This window comes from Doryrhamphus excisus, chromosome 2 (assembly GCF_030265055.1).
Source record: "Doryrhamphus excisus isolate RoL2022-K1 chromosome 2, RoL_Dexc_1.0, whole genome shotgun sequence".
Taxonomy (NCBI): domain Eukaryota; kingdom Metazoa; phylum Chordata; class Actinopteri; order Syngnathiformes; family Syngnathidae; genus Doryrhamphus; species Doryrhamphus excisus.
The window spans coordinates 19,107,196-19,134,194 of NC_080467.1; the positions used below are offsets into that span (position 1 = coordinate 19,107,196).

The window sequence follows — 26,999 nt, forward strand, 5'->3', positions numbered from 1 at the left end:
GCCCTTGGTGGACAAACCTGACCCCTAACCGAAACTCCCCTACTCCACTATTTAGCATTTTTAGCTAAATGCTAAATTGAAATGCATTCATTCTATAAGAATAATGTAAAGTGTACACTATCCATAAACTAATGAGCTACATCGATCCAGATCCAGAGCGAGAAATTCTCCCAAATGATACAAAATACATAAATAAATTAATACTTACATTCCCCCAAATGTTTTCAAATGACCACTTCTAGTGGTGAGGATGAGGTAAGCAAAATATTAGAAACAATTTCTGGGAGTACATCAGTGAGCATCCCGCATGTTTTTCAGTGAACGTCACAAATTTTGCGTCGGTATGCATGCGTTCTCCAGTTAGCGTACAATATGGCGTGTGTTTGTCGTGTTGTTAATAATACAACCTTGTTAGCATTCTATTAGCTAGCTAAACAAAATGGCAACCAGAACTGTAAGTTGCTAAGTTAACATTATATCATTAATCACCGTCTTCATTATAATAACATTAAATCTATAGTTTAACATGATAAAATAATTAGAAGTGCGTATAACTGATGTATATAAAAGTAACCTTAGATGTTCATTTATCCCTTTCATTAATAATGAATGAATGTATATATATGTTTTTTTTATTGCTTTCTGCATGTAAAACAATAAAATATTTTAAAATTTTTAGCTTTCTGGAATTGATTAAGTGGTGTTACATAATTTCTTGTGCAAATATTTGATTTGACTATTATCAAATGAATATGTACCTCTCTGCAGACATCTTTTTTGACAGTCGTACCTAATGTTGTGGCCGGTGGGTGTATTGCATTACAGAGCTCTGCAACACTTTTTTTCTGGGTTTATTTATATTCACAGTTCTTTGGCAGTGTGGTGAGGCTGGTTGGAGACTCTCCCAGTTACCAGTGGGAGGGAGGGACTGGTCCATAGCAGGGCAATAGCAGATTCTCCCCCGGATGTTAGTATTAGTCAGAATCCGGGATAAGTATTGAAGGGATTTAATGCTAATCAAAAGGTAAAGTCTGTAGGTTATAACCGAAAAATGTCAATAATGGACATTTTCTCACTACAAGAGAAACAGTAGCATTAAAAAATAACGTTTTAATTAAGCGACTGCGGTCTCTATTTAACACGACTGGAGTGTCCATGAACAAAAACAACTTACAGGCGCTTCTTGGCTCTCTAGTTGGGAAGACACTGCCCTCTTGTGGTCGCACGTGGCGCTGCAGCTGAGCTGAAGCGGAAGAAGGCGGTCTGTGGGAGGAGTCTCGGCCTTCCTGGGTCACGCCTACAAGCACAGGTACATTTTTCAAACGCATCTAATCCAAGAGGCTGTGACTAACATGCAGAGGCACTAATGAAGTTACAGCATGATTGGTGTTCCAATCAAAAAGCAGATGTTGCATTTATTTGAACAAAAAGCGGGATTTTAAGCACCTAAACAACAATGTGGACTTTATTGGCTGAGCTGCTGCTTCTCCTGCTGATTTGCAGAAGACAAGTTCATGCTGGTAAGTCAGTTTGGAGAAGAAGAAAGTTTGAAGGAGTGTGTTGTGGGGCTAAGCATGCATTTTGGCATTTGTGTGTGTGTTTTTTAAGGCATGCATAAATCTTTTAATGCATAATCGTTCATTATTTTTGTTGTTATATGTGCCCCAAAAATAAATATCTTTTCCTTTATGGTGGAAAAAATGACAAATAAATGAAACCTCACCATTAAATATCAGATGCCATTGTGATGAGAACTATATGCATTGTAAAACTGCTTCTATTCTTAACTTTGTGTACCACAGGATGGACATGGATGCATTGGAAGGTGTGTGTTACTGCAGGCAGATTACTAATACAGTAATCCAGCGGTATCATAGAAGGAGATTAGCTCTAGATGGACAGACAGGAGCTTTATAGGCTTGGTCTGCTGACTAAGTGTTTGTGAAGGAGTGCTTCTGCTGATGTCCAATGATGCTGCAATAGAAACTGAATGTAATTCAAATAAATTAAAACCAATAATAATGGTAAAAAATGTAAAAATGAAAAAATATCCATTACTTAATAAAAAAAATGTAATAATATATAAGTTGAAATTGACATGCGATATTATATACATCTTTTAGCATGATGCAGTACAGGTGTACGCCAGCATTATTATCTTTGTAACGCCGGCCTTAATGCCATCAAGATGGTAAAGTGTTCACCTCGTCCCTCTCCGCTTCAAAGCCATTCATGAGTAAAATTAAAGACCCCGTTTGTTAAATGTCCAACACGCGTCAGTGAGGTCTAATTAGTAGCAGAAAATATTTGGTTGACCCGCTTTGGAGTGCATTAGCTGCCATTAATTGAATTTGGATAGCAGGTGTAAAGTGCAGAGCACACATGGCATTGACAGGTCGGTCAATACAGGAATGGGCCAGCACTCGGCTGAAGGCATTAGCACCCTGATTGTACTAAAATAACCAATGCCTGCCTGTTCACATGAGACTGATCATACATTTAGTCTGTAAGAAAGATGAAAATATGTCATGTTCATATGGGATTTGTAACACCCAGTGCAATTTTAGGCTTCAAAACATGACCGTGTGCCCTTCTGTTCACTATTACAGTGTCATTCTATGGCGATAGCTCCATCCAGCTGCACACAGGAGAGGCATCCTTCCAAACATCGCTCCGTGTGCAGTTTAGAACTTCTAGCCAACAAGGCCTGTTATTTTTGGCAGTGGGGCCCAGAGACTTCCTGCTCTTGGAGCTGACCTCCGGGTTCCTACAGGTGGGTTACGATGATCTGCGTATGATTCATTTACTGTCCCGAAGCAAGTTGCACTCAGTTTGGTGTCAGATTGCGTGCACAGAGCTGAGAAAAAAGTTCTCTGACGACATTTCTGAACAGGTTTCGTCATGAGGGGGAAACCAAGAATATCAATAGCTTCAGGAGACTTTAGTAGGAAATAATAATCTGCTTTATTACACAACAGTGTAAAAACAGCAAATAGAAAACTCTTACTCTACCAGTTGTAATTACAACACTTTATTATTTGTATGAACTTTGCTCTCAGTCAGTGGTGCTTCACCTTAAAGGAAGTGGAAATATATTTTCCAAAACAGAACCTGCAATGAGCTTCACAGCTTGTCTGTGGTCAAACAGTATCGATCTCTAGTCAAAATAAAAAAAGAAAAGTCTTCATTTCTCATCAGTTCTTTTTGCTCCCAATTCCATAGGTCTGTGTGGACCTCGGCTCAGGTGAGCAGTCCCTGCGCTCAGAAAGGGACACCAACCTCAGTGACCTGGCATGGCACTTCGTAGAGGTCACCCTCAAGCATCATCATGTCTCCATGACTGTGGACCAAAACTCTCACACCACAATCCGTATACCAGGACCTGATCTGGAGCTCAGTATAGATGCCCTTTTTGTTGGTGGAGCATCAGGACTTAACCATCCGCACCTTGTCAACATCTCTACCGGGTTTAGAGGTTGCTTAGATGAAGCGATTTACAATGAACTCAACCTGCTGTCCAGCCTCAAGTCTACTTCTGTCTACGGCAGCAACCGTGAGGTGTCTTTGGGGTGTAATGAGCTGTTTTCAGCAACAGAAGATGAATCGGTCCATTTCTTCAGCTATGAAGCATTCATCTCTCTTCCACCGTGGGAGATGCAACACAAAGGGGTGTTTGAGTGTAAACTGCACCCCTCCGGGAAAGATTATGATGGTATAGTCCTGTACAGCGCTGGTATCCAAGGTCATGTTGTGCTAGAGATGAGCGGTGGTCACCTGGTGGCAACCATTGGAACTGCGAAGGGGAGTAAGATTGAGTTGCGTTCCCGTACACACCTCGACAGCAACCTAACATGGTATCCCGTCCAGTTACATCTACTGCCCTACACTGTCCAGCTGAAGGTAGGTGAAGAGGTGCTACAGGCCAGTCTAGGGTTGCAGAACATCCAGCTCAAAGGACCGCTCTTTCTGGGGGGGTTGAATGAACCAGAATGGGAAGAAGAAAAGCAACCAGAATTGATGTCTTTCAAAACCCGGGGGAAACTCGTTGACAGTGGAGGCTCCTTCAGAGGTTGCCTCAGAGAAATAAAAGTAAATGCTCAAAGAACTGGACTCCCTCAGGCTGTTGTCTCCAAGGACATCACCCTGGGCTGCAAGACAGCCCCGCCTTCCGAGGCGATGTCCCCCACCAGCTCTGCATTTATTCCTGAGTTTGACATTAGCAATGACTCCAACGTCCTGATGTTGAGAAGGCTTGAGGTAGAAGAAGGAAGTCGGGCACCATTGGAGCCCAAACACATTAAGGTACTAAGGAATTAAGGTATTAAGGAACTCTCCAGGCTTTGTCTTCAAATGATTATCACTAGAAATGCCAATCTCTCTGATCTTCCAGGTGAATGTTGATCTCCCAAAGTTGGGCTTGCATCCATCTGAGTTCATGTTCCGCATTGAGGAGCGGCCAGTCCATGGCCACCTGCATCTCGACCCCAGCCCTGGTCCTAAAGCGGAGTTGATCCCAACTGCAGCAGAGGAGGCAGACTTGGCTTTTAGCATGCTTGACCTCTGGCAGGGTCGGGTGACATATGTTCACAGCGGCTCAGAGAGTCAGCATGACTATTTGATGTTTTCCATCTACTCCAGCTACACGAAAGAACTTCCTGCATTACTTACGGAGCACCGGTTGTACCGCTTTGATATCAGCATCAGTCCCGTTAATGACGCGCCTGTGCTCAGCCTGCCACAGGGAAATGTTTTTACTCTACTCCAAAACTCCAAACGACAGGTAGGTTCTTACGGACTTTTTACAAAACCACTTGCTAATTCAGTATGAGAGAATGAAGACTACTATACATCCATGATGTCCCCAGTTGACAACAGATGTGTTGAGAGCATCAGATCCCGATAGCAGTCATGCTGACTTGGTATTCAGCTCCATGGGAAACCTGGTCAATGACGCTGGACACCTCGAACACAGGGATCAGCCCGGCAGGTGGGCGCGATTTCCTGTGTGGCGTTTATATTCTGCCCCTTTCTCCAAAGTCATCTGGGATAGGCTACGTCTCGCTAATGAAGTTCTGATGCAGTCCTGAGTCCCAATCCACGTTGACACTAAGTTTGCAATACAAAAGTACAGATTAAATGACGTGACTGCATCCTATCTCCAGGCCCATCAAAGTTTTCTCTCTGCATGATCTGGAGGAAGGGAAGATCAGCTTTGTCCACACTGGGGTTTCCACCACGAGACTGGCGCTCAGAGTGAGCGATGGGCAAATGGTAAACCTTGCCTTCACAAAGTCATCCTCGAAGCAGTCACATATGCTTTGCAAATGGTTTTCTTTGACTTTTTCAGGTCAGCAACCCGGTCATTTTGAGGATTCTGGCAGTGGAGCTTGAACACAAACTCGTGAACAACTCCGGGCTGGAGGTGAACCAGGGTGGAGCGTCAGTCATCACCACCAATCATCTTGCAGTACAAACTAATGTGGTAGATCAACCAGTGGATATTCGCTATGATGTCACAGAGCTGCCGCAGTACGGTGAACTCCAACGTCTACACTCAAGTGGTGAATGGAAACCCACATCTTTCTTTTCTCAAAGACTTCTTGAAAAAGAACGGATCAGATACCTGAGCACTTGTCGTGTCAGCCCAAGTCAGAATGTCACTGACCAGTTCAAATGCAAAGTCAGTGTTGGCTCTCTTGCAACAGAGACAGAACTTGTTTTTCCCATTGTGGTACGATGGATCCATTATAAGGTCACAAGGAGCAAGATGGAGGTCAACGGTGTTTTGAAAGTAGTTGTCACTCCGGAAAACCTCCGTGTCATCAGTAAGAGTGTCAAACTCAACGACAGCGACATCTACTTCAGACTCCTAACAGAACCCAAAAAGGGTCAACTTTTCCTCATTGACAAAGTTCTAAAAATAAACTCAACCTTCAGCCAGAAGAATATCACAGATGGCTTGGTGACGTATGAGCTGTTCACCAGACTGCCCGTTGACACAAGAGACATTTGCAGCTTCCAGGCCTTTTCCACGCACGCTAGCTCAACGAGTCACGATTTCAGAATAAACATCAGAAGCGAGTCGACCGACTTCACCGTCTTAAACAAAGGACTTTCAGTTGTGGAAGGAGGGACAAAAATCATCACGAAAAGCATCCTATTCACCCACATAGCGAGCAACTGCGAGATTCACTACAGCATCACAATGCAACCACAGCATGGTCAGATACGGAGAATCAACCTCTCAAACTCGACCTCCATCAACGACAACATTGTCATCTTCACCAATCAGGATATCATTGAGGAAAGGGTGATGTATGTCCATGATGACAGCGAGACAAAGCAAGATTCTTTTACCTTTCAAATTCTGGTTTATAAACCAACCAAACCCAGCGGCAGGAAGGAAGACCGAAACCCACTCGAACACACCTTGAACATTTCCATCCAACTCATCAACGATGAGCGACCAGTCAGAGTTGTTGACAAAGTATTCCATGTGGCCAGAGACGGGCGAAGGTTGGTGACCTTGAATGATCTTTGCTACAGAGACGACGACTCAGACTTTGAGGACGACTGGTTGGTCTACACTCGAAGAGGGATTCCGATGGGGGAGCTGGTCCTGGCCAGTGCGCCCGATCACAAACTGTACGAGTTCACACAGCGAGATCTCAAACAGGTAGAGTCTTCACTCTATATTCAGGGTGATAATATTCACAGCATACACAGAACCAACAGATATATTTATGCTAGAGGGCTTTTTTTGGTTTGCCATGTCTATGAAAAGGTACCTTGACTTAACGAGGGATTTGATTATTATTCTTAATTCCTCATCTGTCTTAATGTTTCTTTGTTTTCCCCTCAGAAAAAGGTGCTGTTTGTACACAGTGGAGTCAGTTTTGGACGTTTTGTGCTTTTCGTATCAGATGGGAAACATTATGTTTCTACCTTGATGGAGGTAATGGCTTTTTAATTCTTTTTACGGATGTACTGTATAATTCAAAGCAAGTTTCTCCAAACCATTTCAGCTCAAGACTCAAACAAGATTAAAAAAAAGCAATTGTAAACTGATGTTGAACAAATGACTGAAGAACTGAAAAATCCCAAGGTTTGTAGGACGCTATGATTTCCGAGTTAAAAGAACCACGGAATTGGCCCATAAAAATGGAATCAACTGTTAAACGCAGAATCTTGCAGATATGTGAATGAAATGCTGTCATTGTGAGAAGACATATTTATGTGGGTATTTACTGGCACAAAAGTACACATGTAATACCGGTAAAATACGAGTAAAAGGTAAAAAAATTTCAGTTTGACCAAATGAGAATGTCTTTCTGTTGCAGGTTAAGGCACAGGATCCTTACATTGAAGTGACAAACAACACAGGCCTCATGGTCCAGCAAGGTGGGATAACAACTCTAACCTCTTATAACCTCAGCGTCCTCAGCAACCTGGACATTCGGGATCCACAGCAACTTACATATGAGGTCTTCCTTCCGCCGAAACATGGTGTCCTCTTCATGAACGATGGTGAATCTGCAGCAGAGGCAGGCGCTGTTTCGTTATTCACCCAGGAAGATCTGGTAGCAGAGCGCCTGAGCTATCACCACAACGGCAGTCACGAATTGTCAGATGGGTTTAATGTCACAGCGAGAGCAAGGGAGAAAAGCGGAAAGGGGCAGTCAGATGATTGGAGGAGGGAGGTGTATTTAGACATTGGCTTTCAAATAAAAATTTACCTTGAGAGTCATCAGAGGCCACCAAGAGTCATCAATAATCGTCCAGTGGTCGTGATGGAAGGGCACAATATCTCCTTAAACAAGAACCACTTAGAGGTAACAGCTGAGCTCGCTAAGACTTTCCAATAAACTTCACTTTGTCACCACTCTGCTTCCATTACCTCCAGGTGGTCCATACAGACAGCAAGCCCTCAGAGATAGTCTTCACCATCCAAAGCCCACCAGATCTGGGCTTGATCGAGATATTTTCCTCGGAGAAAAAGCAGCGAACAAAGAATGGAGGACAGCAGCATCTCATCCAGGTGCACAAAACCTGACTCATGGAAGCTACACTCACATGTTACTAGCTCATTCATTTACTTCAATGTGTTGCTAGATAGCCACCCAATGTGCAATGTTTTTTGGGTGGAGGTCAAGGGCAGGCGCCTGGGCTACCTGGTCTTCGGCATCCAAATCAGGCTTTTGGGGCTTTTGGGCCCCGAGGCAAACCTAGGTTACGCTGGAGGGATTATGTTTACATAATCCCCGCCCCGCTTTTTTAACTGTGTATTAACCAATGAATGAATGTTGTATTTTGGTGTGTCTTTTATTCTGTTTACTTGCTCTATTCAACTTCATTCTTTTGTAAAGTGTCTTTGAGTATCTTGAAAAGCGCTATACAAATAAAATGTATTATTATTATTATAACATAAGAGCTGGCCTGAGAAAGCATTGGTATCCTCTCGGGGGAGTTGGAGGTGGCGGCTGGGGACTGGGAACTCTGGGCTTTCCTACTGAGATTGCTGCCCCCGCAACCAGGACCCAGATAAGTGGAGGAAAATGGATGAATGGATGGATGCATGGATGGATGGATGGATGGGTGGATGGACGGATGGACGGAACCACCCATTAACACGAGTCGCTGATAATGTAGTGGATCACTCATCTGGCTTCAGTGCAGTCAGCGTGGTTTTAGTTGGCACTGATCGATGACAGAAGTGTGAATTGTTGTCCATCTCTGTCTGTGCTTAGTGAAACTTTTGCATGAAATTATTTGGTTCAGCACTAGCTTGTCAATCCTGAACAGGATAAGCAGCATAGAAAATCAGCGGATTAAAAATCTTCCATCGGATAACAGGCTTGCAGAGAAGCTCTCGTCAATAAACATGTTCTTGTGTTATTTAGCATTCACAGAAGCTCAGATGGAAGCCAACAACCTCATTCACTCAGGAGGACATCAACAACGGTGTGGTCATCTACTACCAGCAGACATCAGGAAGAACCAATGATTCCGCTCTGTTGGAGGCCACTAATGGGGTCACCAAGGTTGGACCCATTAAACTGGAGATTGATATTATTCCCACGCTGCTGCCTCTACAAGTAAGGCTCGAACCAAATAAATCAAATCATCTTGATGAAGTACCTGCAAATTGTTCATTCATACTGGCTTTCATTCTGTAGGTTTCTGACTTGACCTTGGACGAGGGGTCATCCCTGCCGCTGACGCCTGACACAATCAAAGTTAATAGTCATCACTTCTTCGGGATGAATTTCCTGTATCAGATTGTTGTTCCACCACGACACGGTCACTTGGAGCACAGTCGGATCCCAGGGATTCCCATCGCGGCTTTCACACACACCGAGGTCCTCAACTATTGTTTCATCTTCATCTTCAACAAGTCCACTGTAACAAATGTTCACTTTCCAGGTGGAGCGTGAATACATTTCCTATATCCATGACGGAAGTGACACAGTCAGAGACAACTTCACCATCATTGCTAATCAGACAGAGAACCAGAAGTACAGTCTGCCGTGTACTGTGCACATCAATGTCACGCCTGTTAATGATGAGACTCCCGTTGTTACAACCAACAAGGGTCTGAAGGTAAGGAGAATAACGTCCAAGGGACATTTTTATTTGGTATTAAATGTTTTGACAGTCAAACAACCTGCTCAAAAACCTAAAAATAAAAGTACAACAAACAGCTCATGTTGCAAGGCTTCACCGTACTCCTCAAAAATCACAAATGATCTTATTACCATTTTATGTCACAGATGAAAAAAAATATCGTTTTATCTGTCGCTCACAGATTTGGGTGGGTTCGATGACAGAAATCACAGTGGACGATCTCAGTGCTGAGGATTCCGACACTCCACCTGACAGGCTCGAGTTCATCGTCACACCGCCCAGTAACGGCTACCTGGCTTTGAAGAGTGCCCCCTCCAGACCCATCCTGAACTTCACGCAGAGTCACATTGAAAGAGGCCAGCTGCTGTTTGCACACAACGGTGAAACACAGAACTTTCTTGAGTGAATGGAATCATAAAATTTTCTTAATGTTGCCGTACTTTGTTGTGTTAGGTGCTGTGTCTGGTGGATTCCACTTTCAGGTGAATGACGGCGTGAACTATGCCCCTCGGCAGATCTTCAGCACGACAGCTCATTCTTTGGTTCTTACAATACAGAGAAACCATCCATTGGAGGTGTACCCAGGTATACAGCCCACTAATTTACATTAGAACCACCACACAGAAGACTTACCCGTTAGAATTTTTCCCTTCCTTGTCTCTGTTGCTGAAGTTCTCTGCACTGTGTACTGTATTTTAAAGGGTCTGTGACAACAATAACAGAGCAGGAGCTTCAGGTGGTAACCAACGACCCCTCTGACATGGCAAGAAATGACACTGTGGTGTTTACAGTCACCGTTCCTCCAAAATATGGCCGCTTGGTCCGTCATATGCCAGACAACTCTACTCAGGATATCTCTACGTTCACACAGGGCATGGTAGTCGCAACTCATGTGTTTTTTTTTTTTTTTAGCAATCTCTAATCAAAGATAAATTGATGTTTCTGCCGTAGGTGAACTTGGGGGTTGTCTCGTACGATCAGAACAAGACTGAGTCAGTGGGATGGTTGGCTGCAGACACGTTTTCTTTCACCGTGTCGTCTCCTCCCGCCTTCCTCCCACCAAACACCTTCACCATCTTGATCTCCTACCAGGCGAACAAACATCATCACGATCATCAACACGATAGCAGACTTCTCAACAATGCAGGTTTGTGTTGAGTCTGCTTCTATACCTCAAGGTAGAATCTATAGTACATTATAGAACTATTTTTGTTGATCTGACTCCCAGGCGCTGTGCTGGCAGAAGGCGGAAGGGTTACAATTGACCGATCTAAACTTGATGCCTCCAATCTCCTCGGGAAAGTACCCAAACCCTTTCAGAAAGACCATCATGTTGTTTACCGTGTGACTGATCTGCCGCGCCACGGCGTTTTGGCTATCCAAGGCCGCAACCTCAGCAGGTGTTTCCTTTCTTTGAGTGTCTTACTTGGCTTGAGCTAAACACCCCCAGATGCTGATTACTTATGTTTTTTTTCCTAAAGGGACCAACCAGATTTTTCACAGATTACATTGAACAAGTTTGGCATTACTTACATCCACGATGACTCTGAGACCACAAGTGACAGCTTCACTTTCCGGGCTTGGGTGGCTCCTTTGGATGCCTTCTCCTCGTCATCGCCGTTCTATTCAGCTTCCTCCTCTCTTTCCTCATTTGACTTGGTGCCTCATCGCCACGTCAAGGAAAGCCTGGCTGTCATAGAGACATTTAACATTACGGTCACCCCGGTCAACGACCATCCGCCACTGATTAGGAGTAGATCCCCGAGTATGAAGGTTGTTGTTGGAGAGAAAGTAGTTCTTGGACCAGACAATCTGCAGGTGGGCATACTGGTATACTGATATTGGTATGAATATAAAGACTTTTTAAAGAAATTATAAATATTTGGGTCAAATGTGCTGTCTTTGCTGATAACCTGTGTTCATCTACAAGAACAGGTTGAAGATCATGACACCCCTCCAGAGGAGCTGCACTACCTTGTAATCAGTAAGCCCAACAACGGCTACCTGACGCTGGGTGAAAGGCCAGAACCAGTGACGTCTTTCACACAATATGACGTCAACCACGGCCGGCTGCATTTTATACAGCAGGTGCAGAGTCCGTCTCCATGGAAACTTACCGTCTGTTGTTGTCATGATAATATTGTGTCTCCTGTCCTTACTGTGTCCGCTCCACCAGGGCGAACCCTCAACGGGAGTTTTCTACTTTAATGTAACGGATGGTTATCATCGGCCGCTCTACAAACTGTTCAGTTTGGAGGTGATTAAACCCTCGGTGTCCATAGTGAACAACACCGGCCTGTCATTGGTTCAAGGCAGAACTGCTGTAATCCTGACAACCAACCAGCTCGCAGCTCAAACAAACAGTCAAAGTCAGGCCAACATCACCTACACAGTCACTACCCACCCTCGTCATGGACGCATTGCCATAAACGACCAAGAAGTCATGGCCTTCTGCCATGAGGATCTCCAATATGGCCGTGTTGTCTATCACATGACTGATCTCAGTGAATCAGAGGACAGCTTTCAAATCTCAGTCTCGGCCTCGGCACCGGGTGTCGAGTATGGAAACGTGACCTCACAGACAGTGAGGGTAGTAGTGCGACCTCTCATCTATCTGCGGGAACCAGTGAGAGTCCCCAGCGGCATCGCAGTGAAACTTGGGAAAGCCATGATGGACGCCTCCGAGCTGGCGAGAATCAGCAGAGCCGACCCGCTCTTTGAGGTTCTGTCTCCACCAAAACATGGCAAACTAGTCAAGGTATGTCATTTTCTTAGTTTTAGTAAATACAAAGTAGATCTACACCAATATATATTGGCCAAAATAACCCATACGTCAATCCATCAAAATCTAATTTTCCATATTCTTATGTGGACCTTACAGATTTGGAATCAAGGTTCATCTATCCACAAACTTTCTCCTTTAGTTGAATTCAAAAATTTCACCTCAGTAAACACAACTACATAAAATGAACCACTAGAGGTCAGTGTAGAGTCATTTCATTTGTAGTGAATTCACTGTAATTGCTCTGCTAGCATGGTGGTCGAGTGGTTATCGTGCAGACCTCACAGCTAGGAGACCCTAGTTCAATTCCACCCTTGGGTCATCTCTGTGTGGATCCCGTGGGTTTTCTCCGGGTACTCCGGTTTCCTCCCACATTCCAAAAACATAGCTAGGTTAATTAGCCACTCCAAATTGTCCATAGGTATGAATGTGAGTGTGAATGGTTGTTTGTCTATATGTGCCCTGTGATTGGCTGGCGATCAGACCAGGGTGTACCCCGCCTCTCACCCAAAGACAGCTGGCGACCCTCGTGAGGATAAGCGGAAGAAATGAATGAATGCTCTGCTAGTGCCTTGCTGGCATAGATAGGTAACAAGATCAGTGAAAGTAAGACCAAGTGAAATTGGATATTACTGCAACACACCACAATGTGCTGTGGTACCGTGGTTGAGAATCACTGTCATATACTGCATGTGCATACTGTATTTACAGCACACTGAAATGTGAACAAAGCCAGCAGAATTGTACTGTACTGTATGTGGCAGCTATGCAGTACACGGCTCAATACTACAGCATATACATACCAGTGCACCGTACTACCATCTTCCTTCTTGCATGTATTCAGATGACCTACGATCCCATCCGAGCATCAGAGGTCCTGAAGTCCTTCACATTTCGTGACGTGGTACAAGGCCGCGTAGCCATCGAGGAGACTCTGAGTAACAGTGACAATCAACTCCAAAGTAACGATTCGGAGCTCACGACAGCCCAAGGCCACGCCCCCGCTACACCTCTCAACGATTCTTTTGTCTTTATGCTGAAGGCTGGGAATGTCCAACCAGCAAAAGGTGAGCTTCACTTTACCATCTTACCTCACCATCAGATGCGTCACAGCCCCACTGGTGTGAATAAAGCAGACGTAGCCAGCAGCGAACACAAGACCACCACCCGCCTGCCGACACGCAGCAAGACCACCGCTGGAGCAGTGAAAGGAGGGGGGCGAAAGGGAGCCGCAACATCCGGCAGGGTAGAATTGGGGTTGCACCCTCACATTCTAACACTGAGGACCCACAATAAGACACATCATAAAGTGAGGCCTCATACCCGCATAGCAAACCACACACGCGGTGGGAATCATGGCGGTCGGTCAGGAGGCGCCCCAAAGCCTCACCCTCCATCCGAGCCAGAACCTGGCCAAACTCCGCCTCCTGACGCCCATCCGGTTCATGTGGAGGTCCTCCCTCGGCCTGCCTCGGACCCTCTGCTCATAATCCTGCCTCTGCTGGCATGTCTGCTCCTCATCGTGATCCTGGTGGTGTTGATCCTGGTGTTCCGACACCGCAAGGAGAAGCAGGCCAGGATGCGTCTCTTGCAGGAGCTTGGTGCCGTGCAGTTACCCGCTGAGGGCAGTCCATACTTGGGCCTGCCAGAGAGAAGCGTGGCCATGCCCTCTGTGGTGGTCACACCGCTTGGCGCCGCCAGCTGTCCCGCCTCTCCCAGGGCACCGGAAGGCCCCAGGAGGCGGAGTCTGGCTCCTGGAATGACCTTCTGGGGGCCATTTGAAGCGGAGCCTACAAGTAGCGATGACAATATTCAAGGTTGTGAAAGAGTTATTGGTAGAAATTCATTACCCGCCATCTCCATAGAATTTATGTCCTCTCGCAGATCTAAGTCTCCCACGCTGAAAGACAACCAGTATTGGGTTTGATTCCTCAACCTCCAATACAAACTGTGCCTTATACCGATGTATTTACTGGCACATATACTATGAAGAACTTCAATTTAACCCTAATAATTTAATAATGTAACCACATTATAAGAAACTCAACAGTTTTAATATCATTGTATTGAAGCTCAATTTTTCTCCATTTTCTGGGGCCCCATGGAGGCCAGGGCACCCTTAGCCCAGCTGGCGATGGGTAAATAAATACAATTATTACAGTGTCAATCAAAGGGGGGATGAATATTTTTCTAAAGGCAGAATTTGCACTGGATCTCATTTGAATGAAAGTCCACAGAGTGTATCTCTAAATGAGAAATGTGGTAATACACAGTACATGGGAGCAATTATTTTATTTTGTTTGTTATTTCAAGCAGAACTTTTTCAATGTCCATTCTTGTATTTATTATTGTACGTATTCAATTTAACTGCTTCCATTTCGTAGAATTGCTCTTTGTAACAAATATGTGAAATACATGTATTTGCTGTACATTGGCTGTTGCTTAGTAGTGTTAATATGACGAGTTGACAATGGCCATTTTACACTGAGTTCTTTCAGTGTTTTTTTCATTTGGTATGATAGCATAAGGTTGCAAGTGGCTCTACTAGTAGTTCAATCTGTTTTAAGACTTTCTTCAAGTGTCTCCCTTACCATGCACTGGAAAATAATGCATTTTGTCAATAAAAGCCACAAAAATTGAACGCGCACATGCTTGACATGATACAAATAAAAATGGTGTGGTTTTGTTGAGCCTGCCCTCAGCAGGACTTGTCAGACTCAAGGAACAATTTTGATGACTTTGACTTGACAATATCATCAAAGACTTGCTGCTCACCTTCCTTGGACTTCTGACATGAATGACTCGGGACTGGACTTAGTTTGGAGAAAAGTTTCTTTAACTTTCTGTATTGTGGTAATGAAATCAAAATAGAAATTGATGGCAAGAACAAGTCAACAAACTGATTTTCGACCCTCACCCAATCCAGTTAAACTGAATATTTTGGAATAGACTTTTATTGTGGCCAGCCTAAGGCACACCTGTGCAATAATCATGCTGTCTAATAAGCATCTTGACATGCCGGTGTTGCCTTTATATTTTTAGTTGAGTGTAAATAAATATTGTCAGCTTGTCAAGAGTATTTGAATTCAGCGGAGCATGACGGAAAATAATTGCAAACAACTATTCTGAGGTGTTTGTCTCCCGGCATTTCCAGGTTAGTAAAACAGGAAGTGGTTTTACCGCAGGGCTGTTAAGTTTATTTCCAACAAATAATAAAAAGGGAGTGTCTATTTGACCAGCTTCTACAGGCTGCTGTTTGCTTATGGAAATGACGAAGATGTTGATTATGAGCAGACGACTGATGAAGAGTGGGTCATTGTTGAAGACGGGAAAATGAAAAGGAAGCAAAAAGAAGGAAGAGGCAGGGCTAAATAATGAAGTGCCCCGAGCCTTTGTCATCTGACCTACTGTGGATGCTGGTGTCAGGTGTCAGCCCCTGGACACTTTGGAGGATTAGAACACAGTGACACAAATTCGTATGATTTATATCATAAAGAGACAAAGAAAGACCCAGATAAAAATAATGATAGTTATTAAGCTGTGTGTTATGTATTATAGCTAGAGACGAGCTAAGACTGTACCACAATTGAATATGTCCTTTATCCATTTATTGATGGAAATACTGCCCTGTTGTGACACACTGAAATGTCTGAACACTTAATGTGTGCATTATGAATAAAAAAAATTTGCCCTTAAAACAAAACACGGTTAATTCCTAGCAATGTGAAAACACAATATTTAACATGAACTAAGAACCATCAGCAATAATATAGTTATTAAGAACATACAGAATGTTTCATTGGAAAGTTCCAAAGAAAGGCACCGGGGGTGTCTAAAGTGCGGCCTGGGGCCATATTCTCCACATTGTATTATTTCCATATTTAAGAAGATATTTTATGAAATACACTAAAAACCAGTCCCTCATTTATAGCGGTTAACTGGTTCCAGACCCAACGACGGTAAATTAATTTCCACTATATGATTCTATATTAATAAATTGATTATGTTCACAGTTAGAGCATAGAAAACCTGTTTATTACTTTCTAAATAACTCTTTTTGACATAGTTAGAGCCCTGTAGACACAAAATAACACCCCTATAGTCACCTTTACACTCCTATTAGTCAGCCGGTAAAAAGTTTAGACACCCCCGGCTCACACCAAATGGATTAAAGTGTCTTTGTATCTTTGTTAAAACGGTTCTTACCCTGTTCTTACCATGACCTACGACGTTGTAGAACTGCTTCTTCATGCAAGCAGTCAGTCGGTCCACAATGAGATACACAGAATAAGGCAATAGTGAGTTCTGTTTGACCACTTTCGTCGACTCAAATCTTCAGCAGAGCAAACGTTGAAGTGGGAACAACAGTCAAAAACACTTATGGACGTGGCACTTGTGGTATTTTTGTTTGTGTGTCCGTCCATATGATAGGAAGCCACTTCCTGGTTCATGGAGGATGATTTAAGAATATAGGATGACAATTTTCAATTGTGGGTCGGGGGGGGGGGGGGGGTTCAGTCATGACCAAAATCCCCCATTGTTTCCCCATCCATTTGTTATTTGCAGGCTACTTCCTGGTTCATGTCGGTAAAGATAGCAGGAACTGTTCCGCACAAAAGTGAAAATACAACCACGGAACATGTTATGTTGTTTATGTTGTATTTCATTTTGTCCATCTTCCTGGTTCATAGGAAAGGGTGATGTCTTGAGAAATAGATGGATCAGACCATTTTCATTCTGTGGCTTGTCAATGTGTATCCGGATTTGCACAAAATTGTAGTAGTTTCCTCAGCACAAAGAATTTAGTTTTTGTAGTCTTTGCGTAATCCTACAAAGAAACCTCTTGCCTGCTTTTTGGTTTCGATGGCTGTACGTATCTGAGTTGTAGTATGCGCGCAGAGCATCAAAACATCCTTGTCACAGTCTAATGTCCTGACATGTCCACGCCTTACTTAGTCGTGTTTTTTTCCGTTATAATCCATGATGTCCCTAGACGTGGTGAACGATATGTGCTCCATTACTGCAGGATGAGTTCATCCGTCACCCCATCTGCTCTTCACTCTATTCCAAATTATTTTTTTAATGATTTCCACCCCTCTGATCCTACTGCTCGCTGTCATACCTCTGGAGCGCCTCCTCCAGCTTGGCGGTGATTTTCTGAAAAAATCCGATCTGCTGTCGGAGGTGGTGCTGCATCTGCGCCCGGAAATCTCTTACACGCGTACGGTGGAAGTGCTGGATCTCGGCCAGTGTGGCGCACGAGATGATGTTGCAGCGGTCCTGGAGCTCGCCTTCCTGCGTGGGGCAGTCCTTCACCTTGGTCAGCGCACCTTGAAGATGAAAGACATTGGTGTTATTTTTATCCTGGGGGGAAACATCTTTCTTTGATTTGGACAGGACATTGGTGCAATGTGGACGGGTGTGAGGGAATCCAAAGCATGTGTTTGGGAGAGACATAAAGACCCATTTAATGAAAAACTAATACCAGTATTAATAATAAAAGGGGAAACACATGAATTATTGATTGCATGTATCTTTTCCATATTTGTTGAACGTTCCTGTAGAGTTTGGTATCAATTTGGATTTGCATAAAGACTTACATCATAGCAATCATTTTTTTCTACACATAATTAATTTTCATTGACCAATAATTTATGTCAAACAATAAATAATAATAATACCTTTTATTTGTATAGCGCTTTTCTATATTCAAAGACGCTTTACAGTAGAGGAAAAAATAAATGAAAATAGAGTTGAGTAAAAATGTAAATACAATATCCAATTCATGTCAATTAAAAAATTAGGTTTAATGAATTTGCATGGGCTAAAATCTACAAGTGTTAAAAATTTAGATAAATAATAAAGAAAAAAATAAAAGTTTTCCTCTAGATAGTGGTGCATGCTCCCTCAGTGGGCGCGGCAAAAAGGGTCAGGGAGTACTGTTTTTTTCTTTCTTCTTAAATTTTATTTTTGTAATATTATGACATTATTTCCATAATATTTTTCCTCCAACTGAATTTTCCAAAATTACTTTATTTTGATTTGCTTGTTTCTCATAATATTACAACTTTTCCTTGAAAAATCTTAACTATGCTACTAAAATAACACAAGTTTCCCTCATATTTTATTGAACTCTCCTTGGCAGATCCTAAAAATAATTGTCTCAGGCAAACATGCACAGTACCCAACAGCGATACATCAATTGACGGCAGAGAGAGGCTTCTACAAGTCATCTATTTCTGCTTTCTTACGAAACATTTTGTGCTTCTGAGTAGCACTGCAAAGTCAGCAACTACAAGAAATGACAGATGGTTTAGTCACGATCAAAGATAAGATGAAATGTTGGCATTGCCTGTATTTTTCATGCTGAGTCATACAGTAAAAACATTACAACATACATACAGTATGTGTGGCTGACCTAAATGTAGCTCTACAGTATCATCCCACAGGTCCAAAGGCTAACGTCTGATTTGAATGAGCTCAGATTCCTGGGCCTCTTGTCCTATGTTGCCCTGGGACTGCAGGAATGCAAAATAGAGCAGCGTCTGGATTAGTTGTCCCCTCCTCCGCTCTTTCCTCCTTCCTGCTGGTACTTGAGTTCGTCGCAAAGAGATAGAGACGTTTCCCACCAACCAGCAGTACAAAGAACGCAGTTCAGATTACAGGCTGCTAATCGTCTTGGCAGCCAGAGGTGCAAAGTCCAAGTTTATTTCATTAACTTGTGAAGACATGGTTTGTGTGTGCAAGTGTGTGTGTGTGTGTGTGTGTCTGTGTGTGCGAGAGAGAGAGAGAGAGAGAGAGAGCATGAGAAAAAATATAACCCACTTGTTTCTCCCCCAAAAGTTAGCAACAGCAGAGCTATAAGCAAGCTTGTGATTTCTTCAAGTTAGCACGTATCGTAGTTCCTCTTCTTTTTTCCATTCATGGTGTCTGCCCAAAATGTCCTTATTCTCCCCTCAAAAGTTGAGTCACTCGACATTCTGAGGCATGACTCAACATCGGGTAAGGAAGGAAGTCTGGTGTTCAGCTCATTTGTTTGAAGAAACTCATGCTTTCATAGCTAACGTCCATTTAGCTAGCTGGACAAACATTTGGCTAGTTGTTCCTTTCTGTAATGAAGATACGTGAGGGCTAGGCGATACAAATAGATATATTTGAATGGATTTTGGTTTGTTGTCAAACTCAACTTTAGTCGACTTTGGTGAGGATTCAGCTCATTTCTGCTTCACGGCGACTTGCTAAGCTAACTTCAGGGCTGGAAGCAGGTTACTCTAATATGGTTCTGTCCAAAGTGCGGCCTGGGAACCATTTGCAGCCCACAGTTGCTTTTTTAACTGGCGCCACAGCACATTCTAAAAATATATATTTTGTTAAAACATCAAAAAATTTATTTAAAAAACTCATATCTCACGGAGCATGAATGGAAGCTAGCGGGGTTAGCTTAGCTTATCTTAGCAGAATTTGTTGAGGATTTTGCAGCAAAGTGCGCGGAGGCTGACATCCAGTTGGAAAAATTAGCAAAGCTACATTTGTTTCTGAAATGCTGAGCAAAATTGGCAGATGATGTTTTGTTTTGAAAGAAGGCCACAGTTGTGAGCTGCATTTGAAGGATCCATTGAATTTGGACAGACTTTACTTACTGTTACCGCATCATCAACTTTCTGGACCCATACAAAACAACTAATGAGCTTCTTCTCCCTTTGGTGGTTAACTACTTTGTCATGGGGATTAACAACACCCACAATTGATGACAATTAAAATTTACAAGTGCAAGTATTTGTTTGACTCCAAATTGTCCATGGGTATTAATGTGAGTGTGAATGGTTGTTTGCACCCCCCGCTACTCTCGTGAGGATAAGTGGTAGAAAATGAATGAATGAATAAATGAATGAAAGTATTTGTTTGCTTTTCCCAGATCAGTATTACACTAGCTAATGAGCTAGGTGCAATAATCGTATCATTATCTGCTTAATGAGGTCTGTGCACCACTAAGTAATCTTGTCCATCAACATTGACTGGATGGAAGCCTTAGCTTGGATAATTGTTCACTATTTTTGCGACAGACCAGTAGAGAATAACAGGAATAACAGAGCCCACATTCCTGGACTTAAATGAGGTCAACATCTGTGTTGCTGTGTAACACAAGTTGTTGCTTCACCCGCCAAATATTTTTGGGACGATGTATACTAAAGCGTCACTCAGAAAGTAGGTGAAGAGCTGTCAGTCCCAAAGACTACCGGTATTCTGGCTGCAATTGTATCTAGCAAGCAAAAGCTCAGTGGACTATAGGAACAGTGCCTCCAGGTTTGGCAAACGTCAGGACTTTGCGTGCCAGGAGAGGCTCCCTCCTCCCATACTGCAGGGAACCAGCAGGCAAACTCCCCTGTTTGTTGTGTTTGTAATGTGTTTTTCTAGTGACTCACTTCAGTCTCTCCCAGCACCGTATATAAGAAACTTTTTCTGAACATGGGTATCAGTTTTCTTCCCAAACTGACTATGCATTTCCATAAGTGGAAACAGATGTTGGTTGGGGTCGCAGGGTTTGTGTGTGTTCTCTGCCTGTAAATCGTTTCATAGACAAATAATGAAAGCTACAAGCCAAATGGTGTTTTACAATACCATCCAATCCTCTTTGTTTAAAAGTTAAATCACATTATTACAGACTCCCAGGTTGAACAAAGACACTCCGTCTGTACCAATATTTCATTTAAAGCTAACAAGTTGTCACAACAAGGTCATTTAAAAGACAAAACATTCAAATCTTGCTGGTATTAGCACTGACTCCTTGGGTCAAAATACCGCAGACTTGACTGCAAAGCCACAAACTGTGGCACTTTTAGATAACACTTTGACCTCCGCGTGAAGAACAGCAGTTATTTAGTTCAGTTCTGCATCTGGAAAGCATGTTGGTGTTTTTTGGGGGGTTCACCAAAAGTTCATAAGACAGCAAGAGCAATTTCAAAGACTTTGAATTATTGTTTTTGGCTGAATTATGCTCCAACGTCATGCCACCGGCTCCAAACACTGGCGGCGCTTGACGTGCTTCTTCAAAAAAAATTCTACCACTACTGCTTAATTCCACTAAAAACATGGCATTTAACTGTATTGTAACCTAAGGCACACTTGTGCATCTTGATATGCCACACCTCCAAGGTGGATAAATTATGAATTATGAGTGCTGAGTAACAGATTTGTGTAGAATCTTTGAGTGATCTCGGTCTTCGGTGTACATAGAAAAAGTCTTATTTGAAAAACTGAAACAAAAAGTGTGCTAACTGAGCTAAACGTGACCTTGGTGGAAACATAACGTACAAGTATTATTCAGGCATTAAACATGCATTTCCTGACCTTTCTGCACATGGATGATATCTGGAAAGTTGGCCAGGTGTCCTCTGTAGAGATCCAGCAGATCAGAAATGGGATCCAGATCCTGACGTGGTTGATCTGCAAAATATTCTCCTATGGCCTCATAGGTGTCGCCAGTATAAGCAATGGCCTTGTTAAGACCCGCCGAGTAGACCTGCTGGTCCATCTCGAACGATTGCGAGAGGAGTCTGAAGGACTGTCCAACTTTCTGGTACTCCTTCTTGAATCCTGACATCTGCTTGCGTGCAAAGTCATTGATGGTGGTGTTGACGACCACGATGTTCTCGTCCATCTTTTTAGTGAAGGTCTTGAAGCCTTCGATCTTGCTCTCCACTTCCTGAAGGTCAAGCGGGACAGCAGGCGTGCTGATGGGAGGATAGACATTCTGTGAGAAGGCGGCATATTCTCTTCATCTTGCAACAGGAGCCTTGCAGCTTTATTTGGCAAATACTTCAAATATTACATCATCTTTAGTCCACAAACATTATCTTGCTCACATCAGCCTCGCCCTGTGACAAAAGCCTCGATTAAGCACATTGACTCAAGGAAAACATACAATTACTTTGCTAAAAGGACAGTAACCACTGGAACTTATCTAAATGTATGAAGTACTGGAACACACCACAACTATTGGATGAGTAATACCTTTTAAAATGCACCTGGAACATCTGCAGCATTAACAAGATGTTCATACCTGATTGTGAGGAAGAAATTAGCCCCAACTAGCTCATCCCGCTCTGCCTTCCTCTTGCCCTGTTTCCAGGCCTTCTCATCCACCCCACATGTGAGGAAATGCTGGAAGACGTCACAGCGGGCCAGCACAGGGTGGCTGGTCATGTGGTTCATCCACCAGATGAGGCCTTTCCTTCGCTTGGAGATGAAGTCCTCCTCAAAGCGGCCAGTGGCCTGTTTTTCCGGCAGATGTGGAACCGAGATGACGGGAAAGCGCTCCACCAGCCGAGCGTAGAGCCAGTCGAAGTGTTTGTATCTGCGAGGAGTGAGGAAATCGGAAATCAGACACATCAACAGTACTAACAGACAGCTTATGCAGTCATTACTGAACTGATGTCGTCCTTAACAGCTAATATGTTCATTCAAATCTGGAATTTTAATTGTTCAAAACTGAGGCACTCTGCGCGTTATTGCCTCTCGATCATACACTAAATCGTAAATGCCTTGTGTGTATTTACACAAAATTATATAATTGAATTATTGATCTAATTGTACATAAAAAGAAAAAACATTCAGGATTTTACTATCTTTTACTGTCTTTTTCTGCTATCATTCATACAGGAATGTCCTTGGAAAAATACCTACCCATCATTACAAAAAATAATTGGTTAATATCTAGAAGGCTGTAATCATTTTGACATGGTAAAATAGGACATATTTGACTTTGTGTGGGTAGGTGATGCACTGACCAAGGAAGAAGAAAGTCCATTTTGGTGAGGATGCGCACAAAGGTGAGAATATTTTCAGTTCAAGTCAAATCATGGCACCACACAGTTGTTTGGTTTCATCAGTGTGCAACCTGCCCCATCCAGCCTGGCTTGAAGCATGGTCCGCAGAATGGGAGTCCAGAACGCTAGCCATCAAGCAAAAAGCCTGTGCCGTCACCTTGATGTCCAGCACGACTCCTAAGGTATGAAGTTTACCAACATACGTAAATCCTATGGTAGCCTAACTCTCAAACAGATGGACACGGTCCACATTAGTTTTTTCACTATAGCAGGGATGTCCAAAGCACTGCCCGGCATAAGTCCAAAAGAACTTGACAGTTGAGAACCGTGTCAGGTTCTTTGGGACTTATGCCAGACTGCACTTGAAAAGGCCGAGAAGATGGTAGAGGACGCTTTATCAACTCAACTTCAGTAGATTTCCTGGAGTTTTATTTTATGCATCAGCTATTTACAGGAGCACAGATTAGGTTGATAACCTTTGAATCAAAGAGGAATAGAGTCAAACTACTACTCATTACTCCAAAGTTGTAATTTAAGACCAATGACAGTTGCTACATACCAGTAGTCTCTCCAGTCTTGTTGAATAGTCGGTCCTTTGTCTTGTCTACTAGAGTTCCCAATTATTTACTTTGTACATCCACCGACTTTGTGTCATAGTTATGTCACGTGGGTATTAAACAAGTCATCATAATTGCCATCATAATTTGTATCAGGTTTAAAAGACACACTCTTTTTGCATCATAATTGTCAGAGGAATTATCATTATCTTTGATGAATACACATAGTCACGTAATGCTTATTCGTCACAATATATTCCATTCATTCACTTTTTTACTGGCTTTTTTTTTTAAATCAACAAAATGTAAAAATCGTCAGTCAGGTCAAAATATGAAAAGAAAAAACTTCAGAAAAGTCTTCATCTTATGAGAATATTGTTAAGTTTCAAATAATGAAAGAAGTTTGGAATGGCTCAAAACACTCGGTTTCAAAAGGTGTGCAAAAACTGCCCCTTTGTGACATCACAAAGAGGCGGACTTCCTATATATGGTTCATTGTTAGGAAGCACTTTGGGCACGTGACCAAGTGGGTGGAGGCAGGGCCATTAGCATACACACAGACTGCAGAAGAGTGTAACGTTGTAGAAATTAAATTCGTAGTTTGCAATACATGGTCATATTTTTTTGTTGAACATTTCTGACAAGTACAGTTTAAAATCTTGTCCTGCGTATCGTCTCGTCTCATGACGCCCCTAATATCTACATGTGTTGGTTTACAGAATATCAAGGTGGCTCTTGCATCCTTTCTCTGTGGCCTTTCGTGGAAAAGGTTTGGACACCCCTGCACGATAGAAAACAGTTCAGCCTTGGCGGAGGTCTGTACTCGACCAAATAATATTGTAGTTATTGTGTACTTCTGTCCATCAAGTTAATTCAGCATTGCTAAAACAACACATTCAATGGTGGCCTTTTGCACAGTACGGTAACCCCCTTGAGGTAGTACTAACAGGGCCATGAGACGGCAGGGATAAGAGAACAGCAGTGTGTTGGTTTAGGGACGAAAGACAATGAAACAATGAGAAAAGTTAGAGGAAGCACAGGATTCCTGAGGGCAAAAGGCCAACCTTGGCTCTGCTTTGGCCATTTGTTGGAAACAGCAGTGGGAGCAGGCCACAAGCCACACGACCATTTACTTAAAGGCTGAGAGGAACCACTTTGGCCTCAAGGAAAAGGACTTTCCTACCTGCGGTTGACTTGAACATTGGTGTGCGTCGGGGTCAAGCCGTAGGACATGTAGCTCTTCATGCCTTTGAACTTAGTCTGCTTGGTGGGGTCGTCAATGGTGCATGTGAAAGGGTACGGGTCCTCCTGCCACTCAGGTCCATGCTTTCCCATGACGACACAGATCCTGTCCCCATCTTTGACAAAAGCAGCCGCCTCCCCAAGCAGGAAGGCCTCTCCTCCAGACTTGACAAATGTGGAGAACCTGTTAAGGTTCCTTCCCACTGTAGCCGAGCTTTTGGCCTGTGGTTGCTGCGAGCTGCCCCGCCGGCCCGGCAGGGAGGTGGTCACAGGGTACAAGGAAGGGGGCGAGGTACCCATACCCCTCGGGACATCAGTTGCTGGGGAACTATCATCCCAGTCGTCGTCCCAGTCGTCATCACTCCCCTGGCTGGTGTGGAAGCTGCCCCCGCCGCTGCCAACACTCACTGCTTCAGGTCCTTTCTGAGAAGAGGTGGCATGGGTGGGGGTCACTACTTTAGAAGAGAAACCGTTGTTGTTGTTGGAGGTGATGCGGTCCCTAATGATCTCCACATATGAAGCTGGGAAGAGGCCAACATCTCCCCTGCTGTTCTCCCCTTCCAACCAGCCCTCCAGCTCCTCCTCGCTGTACAGGGTCACCAGCTCGTTCTCACTTATGGAGATCTCCCCTTGGTTCTCCGAGTGGAAGTCGTACAACACCCTGGCCTTCAGCGCCATTCTCAAGATCTCTGTTGGCTTTGCTCAAGAACCTGCTTTCATTCCTCACATAAACAGTCTGAGGAAACTCGAGCTAGCAGTGCCGATCTAAACTTTTCCACACTTTTGTCAAAAACCGAATGTGCGTAATCCGTGCGTGGAGAAAAAAAAGGCAGAGCAGAAACGCTATCAGATATCCGACAACCAACTCCTCTCCTCTCTCTCAGTCCCTGCCTCAAATATCATTTGTTTCCTCCGAGGCGGACAAAAACATGACGTCAGATGGACTTTTTAAAACAAGTTGCCAGACCTGCGATGAGTCGATGTTGGTGTTTTTAATCGGATCATAAAAAGGGCAGAGGTCCTTTTTTTCCTCCTCTTTCCGAGATGCTTGAAAGTTAAAGATACCAGCCTGAACACGTAGTAGGACCGGGGGGGGGGGGGGGGGGGCGGAGCCTGCTGCAAGTTTGGTCAAGCCACACAATTCACACGCAGGAGAAAGATACACACTCAGCTGTGTACATTCTATTCCGTGCAGTCTTATGTAATGTATACGTTGTGCATGTGTTACAGCTAGTATGCAACAGCAGTGAGCATGTTACATTCAACAGTCGAGTATGCACTGCAGCAGCAAACAGCCGTGTGTCAATTCTTGTCTTGGTTTATTCATGCTCTGAAAGGTTTTACCCATGCAGTGTACAACGAGGACACCTTGTGGCAGCGCATAGAATTACAAGTGTATTCCTCCAGAATATACTATCGCTAAATAATCATATTGTTATTCACACATAACATGATATGTTGACGGATGATATCATTATCAATTATAATACAACGACGTTTATAAATGTTAATTTAATGAAAATGTCTTAGGGTGTCATATTGCAAATGTAATGTCAAGCTTCCGCCGCTAGAGGCCAGTGTGACATATTCGCTGAAAGTTTTTTGCTCATCCAATTGCAACATTAGTATAGACTAAAGATTAACATTACTACCAATTAATTAAAAAAACTGAAATCAATCATTTAGTTTAAAGTTTAAAATAGTATGATGAAAACTGAAATTGAAAAATTATTACAGTCAGCTGTAGACATGAGCACTTTTCCTCCTTCATACTTGAATCATATGAGAACAGGTTGCACCCTGAGCTCACAGCCAAGGTATTTTACAACCTCATTACCTGTCTGCACCACACCTGCGTGACGTCACAAGCTCTTGGGATTTCAAAGCAGCCAGAAAATGAAAAGAAATGCTAAATGAAGATTTTCATCCTTTTTGTTGTACTGAGATTCATCAAGGACAACGTTTGAG

At 43.3% G+C, this 26,999-nt stretch overlaps 2 protein-coding genes and 1 long non-coding RNA gene across 4 annotated transcripts; 2 read left to right on the top strand and 1 right to left on the bottom strand.

Moving 5' to 3' along the window:
* Window positions 1–1,333: 1,333 nt before the first annotated feature.
* On the top strand, window positions 1,334–15,508 carry LOC131105479 (chondroitin sulfate proteoglycan 4-like). Of its 2 annotated transcripts, XM_058053637.1 has the most exons (22): window positions 1,334–1,520; window positions 2,610–2,773; window positions 3,223–4,302; window positions 4,391–4,780; window positions 4,866–4,987; window positions 5,163–5,271; window positions 5,348–6,676; window positions 6,863–6,955; window positions 7,341–7,832; window positions 7,904–8,038; window positions 8,901–9,095; window positions 9,177–9,359; window positions 9,424–9,600; window positions 9,806–10,004; window positions 10,078–10,209; window positions 10,326–10,501; window positions 10,576–10,771; window positions 10,853–11,024; window positions 11,106–11,442; window positions 11,560–11,712; window positions 11,801–12,382; window positions 13,251–15,508. In XM_058053637.1, exons 1-22 carry the CDS (start codon window positions 1,457–1,459, stop codon window positions 14,331–14,333), a joined length of 7,563 nt encoding a protein of 2,520 aa, XP_057909620.1. In that variant the 5' UTR covers window positions 1,334–1,456; the 3' UTR covers window positions 14,334–15,508. The 2 variants fall into 2 exon arrangements, with proteins under 2 accessions (XP_057909620.1, XP_057909627.1); XM_058053644.1 differs by lacking the exon at window positions 2,610–2,773 and having other exon boundaries at window positions 1,394–1,520.
* On the bottom strand, window positions 14,519–26,119 carry LOC131105493 (sorting nexin-18-like). The gene is made up of 4 exons (XM_058053657.1): window positions 24,973–26,119; window positions 22,467–22,760; window positions 21,755–22,137; window positions 14,519–17,736 (listed from the first exon to the last, which is right to left on the bottom strand). Exons 1-4 carry the CDS (start codon window positions 25,707–25,709, stop codon window positions 17,510–17,512), a joined length of 1,641 nt encoding a protein of 546 aa, XP_057909640.1. The 5' UTR covers window positions 25,710–26,119; the 3' UTR covers window positions 14,519–17,509.
* Window positions 19,277–26,093, top strand: LOC131105518 (uncharacterized). The gene is made up of 4 exons (XR_009119954.1): window positions 19,277–19,408; window positions 22,536–23,235; window positions 23,317–23,414; window positions 24,509–26,093. It is a non-coding gene; the product is annotated as an uncharacterized LOC131105518 (long non-coding RNA).
* Window positions 26,120–26,999: the final 880 nt, after the last annotated feature.